The 18,328-nt window shown below is 33.8% G+C and overlaps 2 protein-coding genes across 2 annotated transcripts; one reads left to right on the top strand and one right to left on the bottom strand.

Moving 5' to 3' along the window:
* The first annotated feature begins 1,543 nt into the window (after positions 1-1,543).
* LOC18047728 lies at positions 1,544-9,011 on the top strand. The gene is made up of 13 exons (XM_024188331.1): positions 1,544-1,928; positions 2,204-2,232; positions 2,345-2,447; positions 3,020-3,191; positions 3,488-3,673; positions 3,900-4,060; positions 4,327-4,603; positions 5,298-5,512; positions 5,750-5,848; positions 5,945-6,459; positions 6,785-7,554; positions 7,780-7,978; positions 8,307-9,011. Exons 1-13 carry the CDS (start codon positions 1,760-1,762, stop codon positions 8,463-8,465), a joined length of 3,054 nt encoding a protein of 1,017 aa, XP_024044099.1. The 5' UTR covers positions 1,544-1,759; the 3' UTR covers positions 8,466-9,011.
* A 4,824-nt stretch (positions 9,012-13,835) lies between these two features.
* LOC18047729 lies at positions 13,836-18,108 on the bottom strand. The gene is made up of 9 exons (XM_024189456.1): positions 17,943-18,108; positions 16,808-16,862; positions 16,664-16,692; positions 15,883-16,017; positions 15,743-15,800; positions 15,140-15,655; positions 14,679-14,816; positions 14,402-14,479; positions 13,836-14,275 (listed from the first exon to the last, which is right to left on the bottom strand). Exons 4-9 carry the CDS (start codon positions 16,008-16,010, stop codon positions 14,174-14,176), a joined length of 1,020 nt encoding a protein of 339 aa, XP_024045224.1. The 5' UTR covers positions 16,011-16,017; positions 16,664-16,692; positions 16,808-16,862; positions 17,943-18,108; the 3' UTR covers positions 13,836-14,173.
* Positions 18,109-18,328: the final 220 nt, after the last annotated feature.

Here is an 18,328-nt window from a genome sequence, read left to right on the forward strand (position 1 = left end):
CTTACTTACAAGACGTTGTCATGTAATCACAACTTGTTAAAAATACATGGTATATTTTGAGACAAATATTACTTTAATCTAAATTCAGTTTTTATTTTTATTTTTATCTTTTGAGTTAAAATTAAATTTGCTATTGATCAATATAGAGGTTGAAGATGACTAAATATGTTTTTAGTTTTGTATTATGAAAAAAAGAATGTTATTTATGTACTTTTCTATAATTTTTTTTCATAATATAAGGTATTAAATTTTGTATTTCATTCACGATCTATAATTTAGATAAAAAAAGCATAACTCATCTTAAATCATATTAATTTTAGCCTTTTTGTTATTGATCCAGATTTTCACCGTATAAAATAAAGCAGTGAAAGCAATGAGGAATAGTAACCTATTTCCCTAATACAAAATGCAAAAGAGCAACACAAACCTTATTTATATTTAGGTAAAAAGTATTGATATATTTATTAGTAAAGACCAAAACAGCCAATTAAAATAAAATACATTAAAGTAGACTTATCTAAATTATACGATAAAATATAGTTGTACCTAAAATCACTTATTAATGTAATGGCCGTTACATAACAAATAATCTTTGTGGTCGTGAATATTTAACATTGGTCAATACAATTTAATTAAGTTAGAAACCATGTAAATAATCATGTCAATCTATAAAATGGGAAACATAAATACAACACTTATTATGCAACAAGAAAATAAATCATAATTCTTTTGTTGAAATAATGTCATAATCCTACAAGACACATTCACCTATAAACACAATGGTGATGCGAAAAGAGGATCGTTGTGTTTCCAATTTTCACTAAGGGCTAGTTTGATAATATTATAACTTTAAAATAATTGTTGTTAGATTTACTGTAGAAATAATCAATTATAAAAAAAGTTAAATGTTTGATAAAATTTATTTTTAAAAAATTTGTAAGTTTTAAAAACAGTCATATGTATTTGATAAATCTTATCTTTAACCTACTGTAAGAATATAAATAATTAAATTGAACAAATGTTTAATAAAATTTATTTATATATTTATAAATATGTACATAAAATATTTTTTATTGTATATATAATAATTGATAACTAAAATAAATGTTTTATATTATTAATTTTATTTTTTCATCTCTATATAATTAGTAGTAATAATAGTCTCTTTAAAATTAATAATTTTATTTCCTAATTAATAATAATAATTTAGATTTTTATTGTATATGAGGGTATATATATAATTATATTAAGTATAAAATTGATTCTTAAAATTAAAATTTAAAAAATTATTCTTTTTCTAATTTTTAAAATTTATAAGATAGAATAATTTTATCAAAAATAAATTTTAAAAAATTTATTAAACACTAAAATTAATTTTTAATTTTTAATATTATTTTTAAACTTTTAAAAATAACCTCAAATGGTCCTAATAGTCAATGGCCATTAGAAAAAATAAAATAAAATTGGAGACTTAAATGATTGGGTAACAAATAAGGGCTGAAGTGAAATTAACCAATACACTTATTTTCTCGAAGTACGCAGTTCCTCCCCGGCGGAATGCTGGAGTGTCCTTCGGCGCAGAGGGAAATTGTTTTGCCGCTCACAGCATAAACTCGTCTTCTACAGGCGAGCTTTGCGACATACAGCATATACATACATCGACTTCCGGAAACTAAATTTTGATTTCCAGAAAACAAAAATATTCGTTTCCGAAAAGCCGGGCAGCCGCAGGAATAAGATAATAGAAAACACAAAAAACATGGAGAACGATTCAAAGAAAAGAAGGAGAGAACTAGAAACTAGAATCATTGAAAAGGTCGGAGAAGTTATCACAGCTGTTAAAAACGCCAACCGCGTTGACGAAGTCATTTGCGCTCTTCATTCGATTGCTTCGCTTCTCTTCCCCATCGATTCTTGTCTTCTCTCAGGTCTGAGTCGCAAGCACTCCATATATTTTTTGAAGTTTCAGTTACTTAATTCGTTGTTCGGTTGCCTAGAAAATGTAGGAAAGTGTTTAATGTGAAGCGATATAGAAAATTTGACTTTGAAGTTAACAAAATCAGCAGTTGACTTGTCTTCGGGAACTGAGAACTTATTAATAACTAAATTAAGTTTGCAGTTGAAAACTTAAGCTTATTATTGTTGTTATTCTATTTTGCTTATGAATGCTAGTGATTAGCTTATATATATTGGTGAACTGCAGGTGTTATTGATCAGCGTTACAGAGATCAGGTTTGTCTTATTCATTTCACTGGAGGGGAATTCTCACAACTCAGAGAGCAATTGTTTTTCTAAAATTACTCGATTTTATTTATTTGATGCTTTCTGGTTTCGGTGTGTGTAGGTCCTTAGTGCAAAGGTTCCTTGTGCAAATGAAAGGGACGATTTGTGGCAGGTATTCTACCAAGGGCCTGCATTTTCAACATTGGCTCGCTTTTTATTGCTTGGTAATTTTTTTTTTTTAAATTGCCTTGCTCTTATGCTTCAATAGTATTTTTTCACATTCATAATATAAAGCTTCAGGATAAGATGGATTTTTTACTCTACTGATTTCTTATTTGCTTCTTTATATGATACTTGGTAGAGCATGCAAGTTTTATAATTTCTAAAGGTGTGACTGAGCCAAGTGAAAGGTGAATTGAACTTGTTTGAAAAATAATTTAAAAAAAAAGGATAGATACAGATTAAAGGGTTGCAAGAGAATACACATTTATAATGGTCGCATTCAGGGAAGTTTAGCTGAACACACATGATATTTTAGCTATTTTGTAGAAGGTCGTATGTAAACTTAGATTTGTGGACAAGCTGATGATTGAACAGAATCATATGTTCATGAATGATGAGTGGATGACTTGTTCATACGGATGGAAGTTAACATGGGGTAGAGGTGATGGCTGATGGTTTGATTTTTATGCTTGAGGAAGATTTAGCTCTTTTTGTACTATTTGATCCCCAGTGTTATTATGTATGTTGTATTTTGCATGTCCATTATTGCTTATAATATTGCTATTGCATGCAGATGTGGCTTCAAATTGGCTAGCTTGTTTCCCCTTTTCAGCACGGAAACATGTCTATGATATTTTTTTTGTTAATGGGCTAGCTGTTGAGGTTGCTCAGACTCTGGTTCCTTGTCTGCAGCAGAGTAGAAGTGATGTTATTGATATTAATGCTATTCAGTCAAATGTGGAAAGGTATGAGTAAAAGCTTTGTTCTGTTTGCTATTTAAATATATTTGCATGCATCTTGAGGATGCTACATTGTTTCATCTGATATATACTACAGTATAGATGGTTTATTGTGGTATGTTAGGCTTTGCTGTAAGAATTGCAGTATGACCATCATATTTAATCGAATGGACACTCATGTAACAAATTTCTATTTTTTTTTATTTAGCGTATGATGACGAACTGATGACAATCATACGAATTTCTAATGTTTCATCATATTTGATCAAGCACTTTAACAAACTTCTAAGCTTTTATGACAGATTAGTCGTACTTTGCTTGCTTGAAAACAATGGAGTGCTCCAGATGGCTCGAGAATTTAGCGTAACTAGCATGTCAGAAGATTCTACTAATGGATGGCCGAGGCCAATTATTTCTAGGGTGGCACAGCTTGTAGCATCTGTTCCTGACAAAGCAGGGCTGAGGGCGCCAACTTCACTCTCATCACAGTATCCTTATGCTCTTATGTATTGGATGTTGTGTGGTTTGTCATTTATATCTACATGTTTATGTGTGTGCTTTGGCAAGTTATGTTCTATTCAGCTATAGTTTGATTTCCACTTATCCAATCTTAGTAACGGACTAGGCAACACACTATTATTATTTCTTTATAGGCTGACCATTTCTTTATAACTATCATTGATCATTTGTTTACTCTTTACAAGTGTCTCGTAGTTTGTTCTTCAAGCAGCTAACCATTCAACTTCTATTGGGAGCAGAAGAAAGGGCTATCACACTTTCAGATAAAGAAGCTTCCTTCGGCATATCTGAAACAGATGGTACTTTGCTGTTTGTAGGGGAAACATTTTGTCGCATTTGTAGACGTGGTTCTTCAGGTAACTTCAATATATCATGCACAGTTATTCCCAAGTTATATTTTTTTATGAAACAAGAAAAGGATTTTGCACATACGTCTTATCATGTTGTATTTGTGTCGTGACAACACTGGATGGTCAAACTGGCTACAGCTGAGGAAGGCATCCAGTTTCCTGATGAATTTTCCTTGAGAATTTACTATTTCCGGATAAATTTTCTTTATTTCTTTCTGCTGGATGGATGGTACTAGAGTTGGCACTGAGTAACTAATTTCTCTATTTGCCAGATGTACTGTTACATGAAGTTATTTCTCAGATTTTTAGACACGTTCGGCAAGTCTTATTGTCCAACAGTGATGCTGATCTCACAGAATTGTTTGGGTCAAACCCTGGATCCCAGGTCTGGTCGAAGATAATGGGAGCAATTAAAGACCCTTATACTGTTGAAAGAATGTCTGAACTGCTTTTGCATCAGCTGGCATCTGAGCATGTCACTGATGTTGAAGCATATTGGATTATATGGTTAATGTTTCATCAGATCTTTTACCAACAGACATCAGTCAGGTCAGTGGACAAACTTACCATTTATTTTCTTTTACCATGTGAAGAGATCTCTCTCTCTGCCTGCCTCTCTCTTGTTGCATTAGACCATCCAGAATTTAATAAAGTGACAATTGACAATTCATTTCATGTGAAATTAAATGGTATGAAACCATGAAAAATTTGCAGTATATCAATTGTGTAATGTGTAATCTTGAAATTTTGAAATCTTCCTAGAAACTGCAGGAGATATTTCTTGTGTATGCCTTTTGCTTCTCCTCCCTCCTCTCTGCCTCGTTCTCCTTCAGATGTACTTCCTTACTTTCTGTTTGTTTTCTTTCAGAGGAAGAGAAAAAGAAAGAAGCAGGGGGTTTGTGCTGAGAGGAGGATGTTCTGTGATAGACAGTCCCTTCTCTATCTCTAATGAATTGGGATTGATTGACATTGTAGTTTATCGTACATAAAGTAGGATTGGAATTTAAGAATTTTGCTTGAAAACTTTGATCCTCTATAATTACTTGCAAAATTATGAGAGATAAAACAGACAGATGTTTAGGTGACTGTAATTTTTATCTGGTGCAACTCAAACTTTCTACCCAATTCTTCGTATACATGTGGAACGTACTTTTATTTATTTTTTCTTTTGCTGATGAATGCATTGAGCTTTTGCTTCCAATGATAGTGGATGTCAATTTTTTTTTCTTTTTTGCTTCGCAAGGTCTATGTTTGTGGATAAATTTTTACTGTGGAAAGTATTTCCTGTTTGTTGCCTTCGATGGATTCTCCAATTCGCTGTTTTTGGCTGCCCACCTGTTGCTGATCCGCTATCAAAGGATCATGAAACCGTAGGTCTTATAGACACTGTGCAGCGTCTGGTAGCCGTATGGTCGAAGAAGGAGTTTGTGCAGTTGGCCACAATGGAGCAGCAAGCATGTATCCTCTCTCATTCCTTTAATTGTCTGATTCTGATTTAATGATGTATGTTACAGAACAAGTTGGCGAATATAAGTAAATTTTTTATATATGAGAAATCCTGCTGCATTAAAAGAAATGTTCTATACTTCCGGGTTTCCTGCTTCAAAATGTTCACGAGATTTGGTATTGAACTTCCATTCTTTTATTGCATTTTACTTCTTTTCGGATCTTGTAACCCCTTAATTTCCAAAATAGATTTAACAGCCGCTGTAGGCCTTTGCCTGGAGAAGATGTCAAAAGAAGAACTAGACGAGACTACGGATGTTTTGCGCTTGATCCTTCCAGGAGTTAGCTGTAGATTCTTGTTCCTTTGCTTTTGGTTGTCTCATACAATGCTATTGGGTGTATATTTTCTTATATAATTTCTTTTCTTTTTTGGGTGGCTGCCAGGCAGGCTGGAAAGCCCTCTTCATCTAGTTCGGAAAATGGCTAGTGCTGTTGCGTTAACATTATCTAAAGTAATCGATCCAAAAAACCCTCTATATCTTGATGATAGCTTGACTGGGGACATCATTGACTGGGAGTTTGGATTCACGACCAAGAAGAATCTGCCAAACTCAAATTTCACGGAAGAGACTCTTGATGATATAAAGATATCAGCAACCTCTATGCGAGAAGAGAAAGTCAAATGCATAACCAATGCTGAGAATAATAAGAAAGGTAGAAAGAACAAATCATCTGAATATAAGTTGGTTGATCCAGATGAAATTGTTGATCCAGCTACACTAAATTATCGGTCAGTCTCTGATCAAGATGACGATAATGCAAGTGAGAATTCTGATTCCTCGAGCGACTCATCTTTACAGCCATATGACTTGTCAGATGATGATGATGATTTAAAGAGAAACTTTTCACAGTTGGTTGATGTAGTTGGAGCTCTGCGGAAATCTGATGATGCTGATGGGGTGAGTCATTTCAATTTGTTGGTCTTTTTTTGTCTCAAAATGTTTTTATGACATTTTGAAATTCAAGTATTAGTTTGGGTTTGTAGGAGCTCCACAGCTTAATGCATTGAGACCTTTTTCAGGAACATTGATGCTAGATGATTTATTATCATTCATTCAATCTGTTGAATGAAATAATCTGGTGAAATATATAGTTGGCAATCACAAAATTGTAGATGTCATTGGTCTGAAGATCTCACAAATTCAGTCATGCATGCTATCTGTAAATCAACTTTATGTACGGCTTTCATCGTTATCTTTTTGATACTTGTGTTTGCTCTTGCAGTTGGAGAGGGCTCTTGATGTTGCTGAAAAACTTGTTCGAGCATCACCTGATGAACTTAAACATTTAGCAGGTGATTTAGTTAGAAATCTTGTACTGGTTCGTTGCTCTGACTTGGCTGAAGAAGGTGAAGAAGAATCAGCTGAAGAGAAGAGGCAGAGAGCCTTGGTTGCCTTGGTTGTCACATGTCCATTTGAGTCCCTTGATACTCTGAACAAACTGCTATATTCTCCCAATGTAGATGTCAGCCAACGCATAATGATACTTGATGTCATGACAGAGGCAGCTCAGGAGCTTGCTAACTCCAAAACTACGAAACCTAAGCATCAGCCAAATGCCCTCATATCAACCATTTCAGAGGCTCAATCCTGGTTCTTGCCTAGTAGCACAGGATCCCCTGGGGCAGGTGCCTGGAAAGAGGTCTCAGGGACAGGAACCCTGCTAAACTGGTCAAATTGTTATGAGAGAGAACTTCCATCAAAGCGTGGTCAGATCAAGAAAGGGAAGACACGCAGATGGAGCCTCAGATCAGCTAATATGTCAGAAAACCATGTGGAATGGTCCCATAATAAATTTCCTCTATATGCAGCGGCTTTTATGCTTCCTGCCATGCAGGGATTTGATAGAAAAAGGCATGGTGTTGACTTACTTGGGATGGATTTTATCGTTTTGGGGAAACTCCTCCATATGCTTGGTGTTTGTATAAAATGTGCATCCATGCATCCAGAAGCATCTGCATTGGCTCCTGCTCTTCTAGATATGTTGAGATCTAGGTAAATAACGACCTTCCATTTATGGTTCAATATTTACTGTCAGGGTAAAATCATCCTTTACTACAATCTGGTGCGGGAAGTGATCATTTGGTGTATGTACGGTGGTTCATTCTGCAACCCATAATAATAATTATCCTCTGCTTCTGTGCAGATCTGTTTACTCTGCAGTTCATTGAAATTATATGTTTATCTCTCGCTTAACCTCAAGGTACTAACTTATTGCAGGGACATATGCCATCACAAAGAAGCATATGTCAGAAGAGCTGTTCTTTTTGCCGCTTCATGTGTTTTAGTTGCGGTTCATCCTTCTTTTGTATCATCCGCCTTGGTTGAAGGAAATGATGAACTTTGTAACGGGCTTGAATGGGTTCGGAGTTGGGCCCTTCATGTAGCTGACTCGGATACAGATAAAGAATGTTACATGGTAAGCTAGGAATTTTAAAGCATCATTTACGCTCAAATTTAATGACTGCTTTTTCATTTTTAGTTTTGATTTCTTCAAAGGCTATAATATCTGCTTTCAAAAGTCTTTAAGCATGTGCTAAGATGTTATCAAATGATGTTTCTTTCTTTACTGGAAATAGTCTGTTGGAGTTTATCTGGGACTGTTATTTGTAATTCTCTATTTCCCCCGACTGTCAACTCATTATGTCTAAATAATGTTCTAATATTTGCATTTCGTTTACATTTTTTCATTTGACTTTTGTTTATGTTACACATGCCCAAATGACTGACATTACATTATTGTGCAGTTGGCTATGTCATGTCTCCAACTCCATGCCGAAATGGCCCTCCAAGCTTCACGAGCACTAGAGCCGGCTGAAAGTACATTCAAGTTAAAGAGTGTGGGTCCATCATCCAGTCTCTCTAAGGGAATGATCAAAATCCCCCACTCAAATTCGGAACACTAGACCTGCTGATCTTGCTGCTTCTGAACCCTTGTTTGTACAGTTCGTATCATTCATTTTGCAGTAGTTTTGCTCGCACAATTCTACTTCTTCTGGTTGGGTCTCCACTCTCCAAGTTCTTGGAATACTCCAAACCCTTATGCAACCCAAATCTGAATATCAGCAAAAACATCTGTAAAGCAAAGTAAATGAAGCGTGTCCAGAAGGGAACCAGCCCATTGGGCTGCTACGAAAAATACCATCGGGTTTAAGTTTAGCTAATAAGACAGTCAATCAATCCAACTCATCTGCTGTGGAGATACCGGCAAGAAGTGCAATTTTTCGGTGGCTCGACTCTGGGCAACACATTCAAGTGAAATGGGGGACCATTCAGAAATGTATATAAATTAGGAAGTATGGAAAACAGCAGTTTGAAGGCGGCACCTTCCTCAATTTTTATTTTATTTTTGTCCTCTGTATCGCTGTTTGTAGAACCATTCTAACGGTGTGAGAATGGATGAGTTTCATAGAATGTAGATTTGCCCTTTTTGTTAATTTTATGAAATTAAATTAATTATCACAAATTCACAATAATAATGAAAGCTCTTATTTATATAATTATTTTGTAGAACAATTGATTAGGTGTATTTTATGTACAATCCCAATTTATAAAAATCAACATCGAGTGACTGGACATCAGAAAACATGTTCATTTTTCGGAGTCTTCCTATAATACAGTGCTGTTTGTGATACAGCCGCTCAACAGTAATAAGGAAACTTGAACAACCGGTATTTTACCGGTTGTTCATTTAATAATTTAAAAAACAAATTTTTTAATGCGGAAAAAATAAAAATAAAATGGAAAAAGTCAAGGAAAATTAGTAAATATTGAACACAAACAATATTTAAGGGGAAAAAATAATATTTTGCTTGAATAAAAGTTAAAACAATTAAAATAAGTATGTCTCGATTTTTTTGGTTAAATATCAATATATTTGGTGACATTCCAAGTTAATTTAACACGTACCTAATTTTGATTACACTTTCTCACAAATTGGTTTGCTTATCTCCACTTTTTGATCCACTAGTTTTACGTTGAGTATTCCCACTAAAATCGTACAATACGCATATTTTGGGTTAAATTCGAAATAAAACCATTTCTTGTTAGATTAATTTAAAAAATGGGTAAAACTTTCTCCACATTTGGTTTCAATATTTCAACTATTATTTCACTAGTTGTACGTCTAACATTTCAACTAATTTGTGAAGCTTCCAATTTTATAGGTTAGATAACGATATTAATTTTTTTGTTTGATCAGTTCCAAGTTTTGGTAATGCTTCTCCATTAATAGCTTCATATTTTTCAATTTATTGGTCTCTTACTTTTGCGTTCGTTATTTCCGCTAAATTCATCAAGTACCAATATTTGTTGTTAGATTCCAAGTCATTTGAATTTTTCGTTGGATATGTTCCAAGTTTTCGTTCTACTTTCTCTCTTAATGGTTCATATATTTCAACTAAATTATCTCAAGTTTTACGTTAAATATTCCAATTAAATAGTTGAGATTTCAGTTATTAAGGTTTGGTACCAAGTTTGGTTTCTATAAATTTATTTTGGTTATGTGGATCACCAATTTTGGTTGCTCTTTCTCCAATGGTGGTTGCCGTATTTCAATTAAAATTTCACAAGTTTTACGTTCTGGATTTAAGTTAATTTGCCGAAATTTCAATTGCATGGGTTAAATATCATTAACATTTTTCTTGGTTTGATTTGTCTCGGTTTGAGGTAAATAATTCTCACATTTTTGTTAACATGTTTCAACTTATTGATTCACTGATTTTGCGTTTAATATTCCTAGTAACTTCGTCGGGTGCCAACATCTGTTGTGATATTTCAAGTCATTTTGAATTTTTTGTTCCAAGTTCGCGTTCAACTTTCTCTTTTAATGGTTAGTGGGTTTCAGCTAACGTTTTCTCCTATTTTACGTTAAATATTCCAATTAACGCGTTTAAATTCCAGTTCCCAAGGTTAAGTACCAGGTTTGGTTTGTAGATATTTATTTTGGTTACGTTGGTAACCAATTTTGGTTGGTCTTTCTCCATTTTTGGTTGCTGTATTTCAATTATTGTTTCACAGGGTTTGCGTTCCTTATTCCAGTTAATTCGGCAAATTTATAAATATTTTGGTTAAATATCATTAACAATTTTCTTGGTGTGATTTGTGTCGGTTTTGGTTCATAATTTTCACTTTTTGGTTAACATGTTTCAACTTATCGGTTCACTAATTTTGCGTTCGCTATTTCTGGTAAATTCATCAAGTACCAATATTTGTTGTTAGATTCCAAGTCATTTGAATTTTTCGTTGGATATGTTCCAACTTTGCGTTCTACTTTCTCCCTCAATCGTTCATATATTTCAACTAATATTATCTCAAATTTTATGTTAAATATTCCAATTAACTCGTTGAGATTCCAGTTATTAAGGTTTGGTACCAGGTTTGGTTTTTAGAAATTTATTTTGGTTATGTGGATCACCAATTTTGGTTGCTCTTTCTCCAATTGTGGTTGCCGTATTTCAATTAAAATTTCATAGGTTTTACGTTCTAGATTTCAGTTAATTTGCCGAAATTTCAATTGCATGGGTTAAATATCATTAATATTTTTCTTGGTTTGATTTGTCTCGGTTTGGGGTAAATAATTCTCACATTTTTGTTAACATGTTTCAACTTATTGGTTCAATTCTTTTGCGTTTAATATTCGTAGTAAGTTCGTTAGGTACCAAAATCTGTTGTGATATTCCAAGTCATTTTGAATTTTTCGTTGGATCGTTCCAAGTTTACGTTCTACTTTCTCTTTTAATAGTTAGCGTGTTTCAGCTAAAGTTTTCTCCTGTGTTTTACGTTAAATATTCCAACTAATACGTTTAAATTCCAGTTCTAAAGGTTAAGTAGTAGGTTAGAGGTTAGTAGAAATTTATTTTGGTTACGTTGGTAACCAATTTTGGTTGGTCTTTCTCCATTTTTGGTTGTTGTATTTCAATTATAGTTTCACAGGCTTTGCGTTCTTGATTTCAGTTAATTCGGTAAAATTTCAACTACGTGCGTTAATTATCATTAACCTATATCTTGGTTTGATTGTCTCAGTTTTTGGTTAATATGTTTCATTTTTTGGTTCATAGTTTCAACTTATTAATTCGGAAATTTTGCGTTCGGTATTCCTACTAAGTTCGTCGAGTACCAATATATAATGTCATATTCCAAGTAATTTGAATTTTTCGTTGGATCTGTTCCAAGTTTTCGTTCTAAGTTCTCTATTAATGGTTAATGCGTTTCAAGTAACGTTTTCTCTAGTTTTACGTTAATTATTCCTATTCCATCTTCAAATTACCAGTTAATAAGGTTACATATCAGGTTTTTTAATGGTTAATGTGTTTGAACTAACGTTTTCTCTAGTTTTACGTTAATTATTCCTATTCGGTTGTCAAATTTCCAGTTAATAAGGTTACATACTAGGTTTTTTAGAATTTTTTTTTGGTTAAGTGGATCACTATTTTCGGTTGTGGTTTCTCCATTTTTCGGTTGATGTATTTTCAATTGCAGTTGCAAATGTTTTGCGTTCCGTGTTCCCAGTAATTGGATTAAAATTGAATGATGTGGGTTAAATATCTAAAATATTTTCTTGGTTCAGTTCAGTTGTCTCAGTTTTTGGTTTGCTTGTTTTAACTTATTGGTCCACTGGTTTTGCATTCAATATTCCTACTAAATGCCTACATGTACCAATATTTGTATTGAGATTCCAAGTAATTTGAATTCTTCGTTGGATTAATTCGAAGCTTTCGTTCCATTTTCTCCCATAAGGCAGTCGTGCGTGTATATGCAATGAGAGTTTGGGAGTTGATAATTGAGGTAAAATGGATGGAAAATGGTTTCGGAGAGTGAGTTTGGAGACAAAATGTGTAAGAAGTGCGCAATTTTCAGCGAGAGTGAGTGGGGAGAGAGACCTCTAAAAAATTGAGGAGGAAGACAGTGGAAGGAGGGTAGCCGCTATGTTTGGGAATGAGTTATCAAAAGCGTAGCACATGCGGCTAGCCGCGAAATGAAGGCGGGTAGCCGCTATGTTTCTGGAATGGGTTACAAAAAGTGATGTACATGCGGCTAGCCGCGTATGGAAGGCGGGTTGCCGCTATGTTTCTGGCATGCAAGTGAATTCAAGCGGTTAGCCGCTTCACAAGAAGAGGTAAGCCGCAAACTTTGTGTCCATGAGCACTAATTTCTGTAATTATACTTTGAACGAGTATATTCAATTATTTTCGTATAGGTCCTTTTTAGGCGTTTAAAAATAACACGTAAGGAGCTAAAAAACTGAAATCTTGTTGATGTGGTCCGTAAATTTTCAAATACTCATTTTGATTAAATAATTTGCCTTGTAAAATATACAACTTTATACAATGAAAATTGATAATTTGTTATAGAGATTATGAAAGGAAGCCTTGAGCTTTTAAGATACAAAGTCGTGGACACAGTAAAGTGTATTAGCATTAGGAGTATGGAAAAGTGAATTATTTGAGTTGGTACCCTCTTTATAACTCGTCGTACCCTTTTTATAGCTCTCATTGATCATTTATGCCTTGAGCTTGATTTTAGTTAGGGTAGAAAGTTTACCTTTAAATAAATATACTAAATTATCATTTTTTCATGTAATTGTTATCATCAAAATTAATGATTTCTTCGCCATTTAGGCCAACAATTTTAAGAGAACGAAAGAACCAACACTTAAATTGTCAAACAATATTTTCTATTCAAACTATTTAATATAAAAACCAGTAAAAAACTAAAAATTTTAAGCCATTTCACTGTTGTCTCCAACCCCTCCAGGCGTCAAATGAGGCATTTTTGGTCAAATGAACAGAACGAAAAATATTTTTAGTTATATTTATTTATGAAAAAATATTCTAATTTAACGTAAAATTGAGAAGAATTCTTAAGTTTCGAAAAACATACATTGTAGTCTCTGGTGTGTAGAAAACGAGCATTTAAAAAATGGTAAACTATTTGACATGTGCTTTAAATCTATCTATCCAAAGGCTTATTTGTTTAACAAGAACATATTCTTCTCCCCACCTGTTTTCAAATTCTTGAACAAGGTTTTCAAGATCAGAAACCGAAGGGGCCTTTAGTTGGACAAACCTGTAATACTCATTTTATTCCACATAACCAATTGGTGCCGAGTTTAGTTTTTCATTGTCCTTTCTCATTTCCCAACAGCCAAACAACAATTCCAAACCGTCCACCATTTAATCTTGCACTTAAAAAAGAAAAAACTGAAATCAAGTAAAAAGAAAAAACTGAAATCAAGAAAAACAGAAAACTTGTACAGAAGCGTACACATCAATTGATTAACCATTACATGTACAATTTCTTACTAAATAAACACCCTCACATATACAAAAAATAATAGGGCCGTCACAGTTGCTGTACGCCTGTGCAGTAATTGTAATCTTGCCGGAACACACATGTTTGTAAAATAAGCACCCTCAGCCAAAAAATAAGAGGGCCACCCATCAGCTAACCCAGGTTAGTGAACTCGCGGATTCTACAACAACAGTAGTTGCTATACAAAATACCAACAAATGGGGTGGCATCACAAAAAATTTGCCAACCTTTTACCCTAACGTTGCTACAATGCTACAAAATGGTTCGGCAAACAAAAAAAAAAAAAGACTGCACAGTCAACCTATAACTTGCGCGCTTCTTGAATAAGTCGACACCTAATCTTGTTAAGCGGAGATTGCACCAAATAAAGAGCTAGAAGAAGGCGAGCGTGATCCGAGTCATGCTGAAAAAGTTAAAAAAAAAATAACCTTTTTTAAAAAGTCGATCTTCATCTTGCTGATATAAATCCTTATTTGTTAATCTAATACAGAAAAGATATTATACACCAATAAGATACAACTGTACAAACCTGATAAGAGTCATGGACAACAATACAAGGACTATCCATATACTTCATCACATAATAGCCGCAATCAAAATCATTTGGCTGTTGTGGTAGACCAGCTTGACGACAGATTTGAAAATTTAAAAAACTGAATCGATTACCAAAAATTAATGGTGACCTATTACTCCATTTGGAGTCAAACTATGAATGAATTGACATAGATAATGAATTTATGCCTATACTGCATAATGCAACTAATTCTGTTTTCAATTCAACTAAGCACCCTACAAGAAGAGATTACCTTATCGCTTCCAATCCCTCTTTTGGATCTAAGCCACTTCATGAACTTCTTGATCCTTGATTCGTTCCAGAATGTGATGGGAAGTATATTCCTATCGGGCTGAATGTTGTCATATGCAACATTATGGAGATAAAAGATCTGCATGAACAACATGATGGGATGAAGAAACAACGTTGAAATATAACTGCCTATTGGACATAACAATGTCACTATAGCAAATAAGGTAAATGCAACCTGCAAAAAACTTTATGTAAGAATATCAACATCGTGAACGGTTGCAAGCATTAATAAGCTACATAAATAGCTTAAGTGTGCACATTTTTAAAAATAAGTTCAAGTGTTTCATACAACTACAATTACAAATATTATAGATTAAACGGGGGTTATGCACAAAGATTCATAATTTAAAACACAATCAATTGTAAGCAATTACAAGCGCTGTAATTGAGTTATCCACAAACCTTGAAAATCTTGTTGGCTTCATCTAATTGCTCTATTAGTTCCTCGAGCGTGCGGATGCGAATCCCTTTAACTGTTGGTTGGAAAATACGTCGCACTTCAGCAATATGATCACTTGCACCATTAATCTTAATGGCCATACCTCCATCTTTTACGCCCATGATTTTCGAAAACATTTTGGGACAAAGTTCTAATTTCTGACCATGAAGTTCAATTATATTCCTTTCAGGTTTAAACTCATTAACTAACCAATGGCATAACTTCCTCTTCAGCTTGCCACATCTGAGTTCAAGCAGGCTTTCAAATCCTATTTCTCTTATTGCTTTTTTCTTCTCTTCCGATAAACTCTTACCCAGCGCACAAAACCGCTCAGGTACACACTTAGTTTCCACTATTTCATTGTCACCAGAATGTGAGTTTGAATTACCCGAATTACCCATCCTTTCATCTCTCTTTTTGTACCTTGCCTTTTGTTCGGGAGGAAGTTCTTTGTAGGTTTTCCCAATATGTTTTCGTAACTGTAAAAAAGGTAATGCATATGTTTTAAAACATAAAAAACCCACAAAATAATAGATGTACATGCTACATTTAATGAATATACTAACCCCAAGCGTAACAGACAAATCTGAATTTTCACTTCTCAACCGCTTAACTTCTTCAATGCTGCAAAACCATAACATCTAATTAGTGTTATCTGGTATCGGTGTGTTTATTTGTCGATAGGTAAGTCACAATGACTACTTACAAGTAAGAGACAAATCCATAAGTTGAAGACGTTGGAACTGCGTCCTGACCATTTGCTCTTAGAATAGGAGCACCTTTTTTCTGTAAGCCCTCTGGTTGTCGTTTACGCTTTCGTTGCTGACTGTCCATTTGTATTCTTCCAAAAGAAAAATTTTAGATAATTAAGGGAAGGATAATTATTCCATCAATATGTATTATATTTTTTAAAAAAAAAATAGTTCCCCCACCTGCTATTCCATCACTGTACTCCTTGCTTTTTAATCTATTCAACACACCATAGACGATGGAATTCATGCAAATATTATAATTTTATTTTATTTTTGGCTTTTTTTCCTCATTTATACCAATGAAGCACAAGAAGACAAAAATACCAAAGTAAAGATCTTTACCTTTGCCCATGACTAATACCTAAACACACTTCACAATAAATGAATGAAAGAGTGAAAAAAAAATTGAATATAATAAACGGAAGGGATCAATAGCCCTCATTTCTTACTACAAAATTAGCGAAATCTTATTATTTCAACAACATAAAATTTTATGGACATTTATCTTTGCTACATACAGTAAAATCATGACTATTATCGTGTCCTCAACTTAGCATCATACAAACAAATTTCACCGTGAATCAAAGTACAATGCTTAAAAAAAATTATAAAAAAAAAGCATTGAAGGTTGCTGGGAAAGAGGAGTAGGGGCTGATGGGCTGTAACCAATATGACAAAACCCATGAATTATTATAAACACCTAATAAAGGGATGGTATATCAGAGGGATTGATACCTGGAATGTACTGCAGCAAAACAGGGCCCCTGAGAATAAAGAAAATTTTTGCTCAACATTCCAAAAAAACAAAAGAAAATAGAGAGTCTTGTCGGCTCTTTTCAAAAAATTATATTGTTGTAACTTACACAAAATTCCACTTACCACAATCGCAAGGGCCAATTGTAAGATTAAGATAAAGGCCTGCTTGCTGCACCAGCTTCATTAACTTCAGCAGATCAGAATTCCCCTCCAAGTAATACTAAAACCAATTAAAATAAAAACAAAAAATAAAAAATAGCAAAACATATATTGCAGAACTTATTTTAAATATTACCCTAGATTTGAGACTACAAGCAAACATGCCCTCTGATAAAAACAAATTACATGCCATGAATAAAATTATTACAAGTCTACCCAATAAATTGTCACGGTTATAGTGATTACAAACCTTTCCTAACTTCATTTATCTTCACCAATGAAAATAAGTCAACATTTAACATTCTTTCACAGTCAAGTACACCAAGTCTTACAAATAAAGGTTTAAGGTTACAAAGCATAGTTACTTAACATTTATCGTAACGCAGCTTAGACAATTCTATTACGATAGAAAGACATTTGTCTATTTCTTATAAACATGGCAAGAATCACATCCAAGGTCCAGTAAATTCAACAACAACCCCATACAGCATATACCCAGCACATACCCAACTCATTGGCTGATATGCAGCACAAAACGATAGAATATTATCATAAAACCACCACAATATCACTGGATTCAAATATAAGAATAATCGAAATATAATCGTTCAATTACATCATTACCCCAAATCAGGAATACTAGCGAGACTACATTAATTCATGCCACTGGCAGCAGCACATTCTTTAATAAAATCCTTCAAACATCAAAAATCGGCTACATGTCAATCTAGAATTTAAAAGGAAATATACAATAATTTTTTGGAGAGAAGAAATCTCTTTCCACTTATATTGAAGATAATTCAAGAAAATGAGAAGCCCCAATTCGCAGCTCATCAAAACAAACCCCATTACTTGCAGTTGCTTGATGCTAGATAGTGCAACCTCTTTTTTTTTTTTTTTTTCCTTTTTGTGAAAAACATAATCTCAAGATAAAAAAAAAAAAAAAAACACAAGCCCTACCAATTATCTTTCAATTATCAATCCCTGGAAATCATCTCAAAATTTCAAGTAATAATCATAAACTAAACTGAAACTTCAAGCATATTTAAATGACATGATAAGATTTTTTTTCATATATTAAATTAGAGAGAGAGCTCACCGAAGTTGTTGGGAGACATAAGAGAGAGGTACAGCAAGAGAGGTGATTGACGAGAGTGAAAATTTGAAGCTGTGAGTGACGAACTGAAGATGCCCTCGAGAAGTTGAGCGACGAATTGAAGTGAGAGTGATAGATCGAGTAAGCTTGAATAAACGGCACTCCTTCGGCTACATCTTTGCTCTTTGCTGTGATGGGTGGTGAATACTCTTGAATAACAAGTTCTTATCATCCAAAATTCTGGATGTGGGAGAAAACAATAGGAGGGAGAATGCGAAGGCTTTTATTATGATGGAGAGAGAGACAATCCAACGGCTGAGATTTTTTAGTTAAGTTAATTGATGAAATAATTACTGCCATATTCGGTCGCCAAAATGAGTTATCACACA

This window comes from Citrus clementina, unplaced genomic scaffold (assembly GCF_000493195.1).
Source record: "Citrus clementina cultivar Clemenules unplaced genomic scaffold, Citrus_clementina_v1.0 scaffold_3, whole genome shotgun sequence".
Taxonomy (NCBI): domain Eukaryota; kingdom Viridiplantae; phylum Streptophyta; class Magnoliopsida; order Sapindales; family Rutaceae; genus Citrus; species Citrus x clementina.

Bases quoted from the DNA above. Each gene is read 5' to 3' on its own strand.
- LOC18047728 (XM_024188331.1), top strand. From the start codon at position 1,760: ATGGAGAACGATTCAAAGAAAAGAAGGAGAGAACTAGAAACTAGAATC. The intron at 5,513-5,749 runs GTATCCTCTCTC...TTTCCAAAATAG, and splicing joins CACAATGGAGCAGCAAGCAT to ATTTAACAGCCGCTGTAGGC. The intron at 6,460-6,784 runs GTGAGTCATTTC...TTGCTCTTGCAG, and splicing joins AATCTGATGATGCTGATGGG to TTGGAGAGGGCTCTTGATGT.
- LOC18047729 (XM_024189456.1), bottom strand. From the start codon at position 16,010: ATGGACAGTCAGCAACGAAAGCGTAAACGACAACCAGAGGGCTTACAG. The intron at 15,656-15,742 runs GTTAGTATATTC...CCTTTTTTACAG, and splicing joins ATTTGTCTGTTACGCTTGGG to TTACGAAAACATATTGGGAA. The intron at 14,817-15,139 runs GTTTGTGGATAA...TTGTTCATGCAG, and splicing joins AAGCCAACAAGATTTTCAAG to ATCTTTTATCTCCATAATGT.